This window comes from Coenobita brevimanus, chromosome 65 (genome assembly GCF_032717465.1).
Source record: "Coenobita brevimanus isolate Jiangsu-jjx chromosome 65, ASM3271746v2, whole genome shotgun sequence".
NCBI lineage: Eukaryota > Metazoa > Arthropoda > Malacostraca > Decapoda > Coenobitidae > Coenobita > Coenobita brevimanus.
In genome coordinates, this window is record NC_137018.1 from 48,105,553 (window position 1) to 48,112,990 (window position 7,438).

Sequence of the window (7,438 nt, forward strand, 5' to 3'; positions counted from 1 at the left end):
GCACCAAACTGCTATACAAGTAGAGGGTTGCTAATGCCAAGGCCTTAGAGTGGTGTTAGTGCCAAACCAACTGCCACTCACATGTAACCCACCAATGTCACTGTTCACTTACACTGCCACCTCTAGACTTTGAAGGGCTATGAGATACCTGGGCTACAAACATTCACACACCCTGGAGGGACAACTTAAGCTCAATAATAAGTAGAGATAGAACAACTCTTGCTACAATGATGAAGCTGTTACCCACTTAGCTATTTCAAATCTTCAAGTTGGATCAATCGTACAGACGGTTTAAACCACTGAGATTTTCAAGTGCAGTAGTACTCCTTATCAACTAGCATTACAAAACACTAAAGAAAAGCATTTACAATGTCTTAGTGGATAAAACATACACCATAATGGGAAATGCTGTCCAAGCTCAGTCTGCTATAAGGTCTATCCAAGACCTATGGCAGTAACCCAGGCCTCTACAAAACCCCATGTCTCAAGGTAGGGAGCCAAAAGTGCAATGCAGTGGTCAACACCAGCGTTCTGATCAACCAATATGTGGCTCCACACTGTTTCATTGGCACTAACGAGGGCGGTAAATGTGGTGGCGCTGTGCACCCTGGGTGGAGTGAAACAGCTGCGACATCCACCTGGGAGCCAAATCTCATATTTCCCTGCCCCTCAGTGTGGGGAAGAACCCTGGTCCAACCCCAGTGGGGCACAGTTTACCACTAGGGGGTGTCAGTTTCCAACACAATGTAAGTAGGCTACTATACTGTATATTTAGCACTGCCCTACACAGTTCCTTACCTGTGATTGAAGAATCTACATAGCCACACAAACTGAGGTTGAGAAAAAAAAAAAAAAAAAAAAAGTTCCATTTCTACTTAATTTTGTTAACAATTAAAATAGTATTAAAGTTATAGTACCAGTACTTGCTGTTTCCCTTACTTCATCTTCCAGTAACTAGATGCTGAGTGCTAAGCATGTTGTAACAAAGAACTTGTCACCCAAACATAAAAGACAGCAGAAACCTGAGCTGACCCAGTCTTTGACCAAAGCTGATGTGGTCCTGTCTAATGTGGACTGATGCAATTTCATGTGACCTGATCTAATTTGACAGTACCGGTACCTAAGTTTGTGTGTGTGTGTGTGTGTGTGTGTGTGTGTGTCCGACTCTGGGCATAGGCTTCACAGCCTGCTATCAAGGCCCATCAGTCCTCCTACATACCATACACCTCTACATGAGTCCATACCTAACCAGTCCTTACTGAACCTAGCTAACCTGATCTACTTGGCCTAAATCTAACCAGACTCATTTTATCCTAATCACATAAAATGTAATCTACTCCAATCTATAGCCTAGCACAGCCAAGCCTATAGTCCTACTCTAGCCTAACCTAAACTGACCTGACCACATATAACACAAACTGACCTTGACATGGCGCCATCCGGGCCAGGATGGAGTGGAGTGAGGGTGTGGGGGTGAGGTAGAGGGTGGGGACGAGGGGGCAGGGGGGGCGCCGTGCCACAGGTCAACGTCACCACGGAAGCACCAACCCACCGCCTGAAAACACAAGCAAAGTCAGTACAGGGGTAGTAATAATAATAATAATAATAATAACAATAATAATAATAATAATAGCCTATTCTCCACATTAGTGTAATTATATACAGCGGAAGCAATACAGAAACATGAAAAAATGCATGACTTCTCTGTTTTCGTCGGACGAATACATGTAGCTCCTAACCCCTTTCAGCTTCGAGTCAGATGACAGCCAAGTGTCGAGTCGACTAATCAGGCTGAAGGGTAGCTCTGACTAGTATCAAACCAATAAAGGTTTCTACTGCCTCAAAACTAAGGGGCAAAGAATTTCATGCAACCGCGATTTAGTATTCAGCTTGTGAGAGTTGCCCGGTAGTCAGATTATTGGGGGGGGGGAAAAAAAAAAAGTACTATAACGCAGGAATGAGGACCCAGGTCATTCAACGGCGTGTAGTCTTTGAAATTCTCGGCTTCACTTCATTAGGCAAACGATATAGAAAACTGTTTCACAACGCACGTGGGATAGAGACCATTCTATCGGGGTGCAACCATCGTCTCGACCATCTTTCATACATATTCCATTCATTTCTGTCCTACATGTTTCTCTTCCTTTATCACCCTGCATACCTTGTTTGTTCACGGTCATAGCGCAGATTAATAATAATAAATACTACCACTACTACTGCTACTACTACTATTACTGTAACTGCTGGATATAAGCAGTAATAGTGGCAGTAATTGTTGTTGTTCTTGTCCCTGCTCTTTGTCCTTTTAGTGGTGGTGGTGGTTGTTGTAGTAATAGTAGTAGTAGTACAAGTACTAGTAGTAGCAGTAATATGAATAATAATAATAACAGTGACTTCATTATACCTATCTGTCTGTCTAACTATAATGCTAGACGCCTCAATCCCGTAATGGGTGACGAACAAGTCGCCTCCATTGTCGCCCAGTTCCCCGCCATTTCACTGCCCTTTCCCAGCTGACACTCCCCTCTCTCATTTATCTCTCCATCCATCTCATCCTCGGCCTCGCTCTCCCACTCCCACACTCCACCTCACTCACGTACACTCTCCTCGTTAGTCTCTCGCTCTCCATGCTCATTGAACCTCACTGCACAAAATGTTACAAAATTCTGAGAGATAACAATACATGATGTAACAAAGCTTTTTATGTACAGAATACTATCCCTTTATAGTATATTAGGAATACTACACACACACACACACACACACACACACACACACACACACACACACACACACACACATACACGCAATAAAACAATAAAAAGGGTGGAGAGGGCAGGTAGAATTTCCGGTTCCACCCTTCTCTCTCTCTCTCTCTCTCTCTCTCAACACACATACACACACACCATATGTGTACGGCTACAGATGTTTCCACAGGCACTAATTTCTTTTCATCCAGCCATCGTATGAGTAGATCCATCAGTCCATCCATGTCATCCATCTGTATAGTACATGTTTCACCTCTCCGCCTGTGTGTGTGTGTGTGTGTGTGTGTGTGTGTGTACAGTATATACCTTTTTCGATCTTTTAACCATCTCTATATACCTGTATAATCATTTGCTTTATAACTGTTCCATCTGTTTTACCAACTTTATTAATCTATCAGTCTTTGTCTGGCTATCTATCTATCTATCTATCTATTTAGGTTTTCTATATTCATCCTCTCCATACCTTAAAATATACGAAAATCAGCTAGCTTATTCAGATTCTAAATTTATTACGTTTATTAGGCTTCAAAGTTCTTTTGATATTTCCGATATTTCATGCTGGTTCATTTGAAACGATATTCAGAGAGAGAGAGAGAGAGAGGGAGAGAACTGGCGACACTACTAAAACTTAATGAGACATGGGTAGTACAGCAACAGAAGGCTCTCTCCCACCCACCACACCCTCCGGCTACATACCTTACATGACAACAATGAGAAGTAGCACCTTGTTGTATTGAAACGCCTGAGGGAAATTTCATAACAACAGTGGAAAGCAGTACTGAAAGTGAAATTTCTGACCATGCAATGTTTTTCACTTTTTTTTTTTTCAGGGATGGCTCTGTTTTTAATGCAAAAACCTTTGACACTATAGACATGACCAACATCCAAACAAGTGTGTCACCCAAAGGACAGATATAGATAGACAGACGGATAGATAGACACTGATATGCCTTCCAAACACACACACACACACACACACACACACACACACACTGATGAGAGAGAGAGAGAGAGAGAGAGAGAGAGAGTAAATATGAGAGAAATTCCGGCAGTTTCCCCCATAAGAAGTGCCATTTACCGCCATCACGCGTAATTCCATATGTGCCAGGCATAATCTTACCCCACAAAAATACGATGCGCACATGTTTTTCCCGCCAAAAGGCTTGCTTGTTTCACCACTAGAGGGCAGTTATTTGGGTCACTGTGATATTGTTGTCTGTTACGACGGTGGTTTTATATATCGATGTCCTTTTTTCTTTGCCTAAATTTATGTGCGTAGAAAACGGTATCTTTTAGGAATTGGAAAAAAAAAGGGGGGGGGAGCAAGACAAAAGAAAAAGGAATGTCAGGACTTTTTAGGTACTTGTTTCTTACTGAGCAAAAATTACATGGGAAGTTGAGCTCGCAGAAATCAGATAATGCTGATATATTGAAAAAAAAATCCATTAGAATTAATATAAGGATGTTCCGGCGTTTTTTTTTTTTTCCTTAAGAGAATAAGAAAATGCTTAACCATAAACAGACACTGACATGCACATCAAAACATTATTCACGCTGGGGTATAATTAGAATGTTTTCCTTCCTGGACAATATATATATATATATATATATATATATATATATATATATATATATATATATATACAAGGAAAAGTGCTCCCGTAGTCACTAATTCGAATTAAAAAAAAAAAAAAAAACGCTATCAAGCAGCTTATGCAAAAACATATTTTTCTTTCCAATCTCATCCTTAGCTGGGGGTGTTACTAATGAATATATATTTCTCATTCAGCAAGAAGTATACAGAAGTAAAAGTTCTATCGGGAGAATTCGAAAAAAAAAAAAAATTACAAGTCTGATTTGGCCCGCGCAAACTTGTATTTAGAATAAATTTCCATACGGTGCTCAGCGAAAAAAAAAAAAAAAACTACAATATGCACGGTAAAAAGTAGTCACACAGGAATTACACACACACACACACACACACACACGCGCGCATTTCTGTCACGCTACTTTGGATACTGGTAATGTTTTTCTTGGTAAAATGCAGCCATTCCTTTCTTACCCCTTTAGGCCCAAGCCAGCCCGGGGAGTAGGAAGGCTCGAGGCTAGGTTATTAATGTCCAGTGTCAATAAAGCTGCAGGACACCATTCTACGTCCTTGGCAGCATTTAAATGACAAAATCTCCGGCCACCTTTTGTATTTCAACAATGTGTGTTCGTGCATACTCCGACCTGAGACCTCAATCATTTTTTTTTTACTGGACAATAAATATAAATAAATCAATGCGTAAATAAACATGCAGGGAAAAACGATCTCACAGGAAGTCAGAAATACCTTTTAAAATATTCACTGGAGGTAAAAATTCTCCAAATGCTTCGTGTAAATGATAAGTCACTCGCAACGGAAATACAAACACGTCACAATGATGTAAGGAGAAAGCGCAGGTAATTAGACATAAACAACAAATTATGCAAAGAACATGAGATGCTGGCAGATTTCACTTCGATTTCCACCACTGAGATCATGTTCTGACAACGCTTGGCTGATTTTATGAGTGCATAGTCGTAAAAACAGCACGCACATCAGCCAATTACGTTTTTGCTTACACGTTTAAATTTGAATAACTGGAACTCGTTTGGCAAGCGATAGTAAATACAAAATAATCTGTGCATCGTTATTTAGTCTTTTCAGCCCGAGGACGTGAATATAATTCTATTCTTTCATACTACCATACGATTTAATTGGGTCAACACAATTGGGAAGGGTTACTACAGCCTTCATTAGCCCCGTCAGTATGAGGTCTTTCCTAGATATAACAAAATCGTCTGATGGTAAGACGGATTTTTTAAAATCGTTCTGAAACGCTTAAAGGTAGCAACAGTAAGAACAAAAGTTTAAAAGGAAGAGTAACAACGGAATGCGGGACAGTCTCGAAAAAATCGCAACCACTCAGAGGTGACTGCCCCCACCCATCCTCGCAAAAGTTGATGAAATACGAATTCATGTTGCTACATTTTACACTATATAAGCATTGATATAACCAAACCATACGTGCTCCCAACGTGTCAACAAGCGGGTTGGTGGAGGGTTACTGCCCATCCCAGTAAAAAAAAAATAATAACTCAAAGTCCAATGGTCACCCCTTGCGGGATTACGGCGTCTGACAATAGTTAGATAGACAGTATTCTTTGACCTTAGGTCTCATAAAACCTTTTAAACGGTCTTAATCTAACAAATGTGCATAATATGAAGATATTTGTTCAAAGAACAAGTGTCAAGAGTTGAAAGTGAATAGTTGGGGGAAAAAATAAGGAAATAAGCCATATTAAAGTGTAAAAGAGAGCAAATGCATTATGGTCTGCGCAGTTAACATCGTACCTCCCCCTCCTCCCCCTCCCCCCCCCCGAAAAAAAAGAACAAGAAAAGGAAAGGAAATGTTAGTCCAGCTGGTAAGGCTGGACGGAAATCTAAACAGTCTTTCGTATATGGCAGGACAAAGATTGGCTTCTAAAGCTCAGATGACATTTCAGCATTAATTAGAAAAAAAAAATCGCTTTCCGTTTAAAAATGCGATATTTTCTTGAGAGCTCAAATAATTAACTCGTACGCTCGTCAACTAAGCTGAGCAAAATGTCAGTAACAATAACAAACATCGTACCTATAGAAACTGCAGACCTGAGAATCATCCAAACCAACACCAAGTACACTAAACAAACCTTTCATTAGGCTAAAACTTCAGTGCAACAAAATATAAAACTACAAAACCCGTCAACTATGCGAAAGTAAAAGATAAACGAATATCATAGCTATTCTCAAAAATGCAAAATAAAATAAAAATAAGAGAAAGGGCCATCCTCCCTAGTAATGACTTGCAGAAATGTTTGCATACCCAACGTTAAAAACAGCATTTGCCTGAACCTCCTAAAATTTCTCCTGCTGTAAGTACGCGACATTATACACACTGGAAAACGTCAGCCAAGCGACAATACCTGTAAAAATCGTACACACACAAACACACACACACTGAAAAATGGCATCCTACACTGAAAATGTTAACCTCTTTATTTCGATGACTTATATTCTATTATTTCCTGACGATTTTGTTCTGCTGGGGACGTTTTCGAACTGATGGGGTTAAATTCAGCCTTCATTAAATATTCACAGCAAGAGGTTTGCCTAAAGCTAAATAAGATCTGGTAGAAATAAAATGAAACAAGTCGTCGTAGTACAAGGGTTGAGCAGAAAGTCAAACACACACACACACACACACACACACACACACACACACAGTAGAGTATAGAAGTCCAATCACATATTTGATTTTAAATTCGCACTGAGCAATACATAAAGTTTGGAACCTGTTAACCATGTGAAAGTGACGACAAATATATACAAACATCATACTCAAAAAAATAATAAAAACGCAGAAAACACGCTAGACACCTCATACGTTTTCTGGCGGGAAATCAACCATAAAAAAACATCTCTGAAAACAATCCAACCACATCTTCGGCGACCGATTCATTCATAATAATACTTTAATTTTAATCCCTAAAACCACGCTGAAAATAAACAAGTAATGAGCATAGAGCACAGAATAACGTCAACCAATTCTCAAGTCTGACCCTCTGAATCACATGAGCAACACATAAATCAAGTAATTAAAAAT

General features: G+C 39.8%; 1 protein-coding gene across 1 annotated transcript in view; it reads right to left on the reverse strand.

Moving 5' to 3' along the window:
- The window catches only part of DAAM (disheveled-associated activator of morphogenesis-like protein), a 58,253-nt gene extending 54,401 nt beyond the window's left edge, over positions 1–3,852 (reverse strand). Inside the window, exons 1-2 of the mRNA XM_080276507.1 lie at positions 3,847–3,852; positions 1,424–1,555 (exon numbers count right to left, since the gene is read on the reverse strand). Coding sequence (XP_080132633.1) covers positions 1,424–1,555; positions 3,847–3,852 — 138 coding nt within the window. The remainder of the gene's footprint in view (positions 1–1,423; positions 1,556–3,846) is intronic.
- Positions 3,853–7,438: the final 3,586 nt, after the last annotated feature.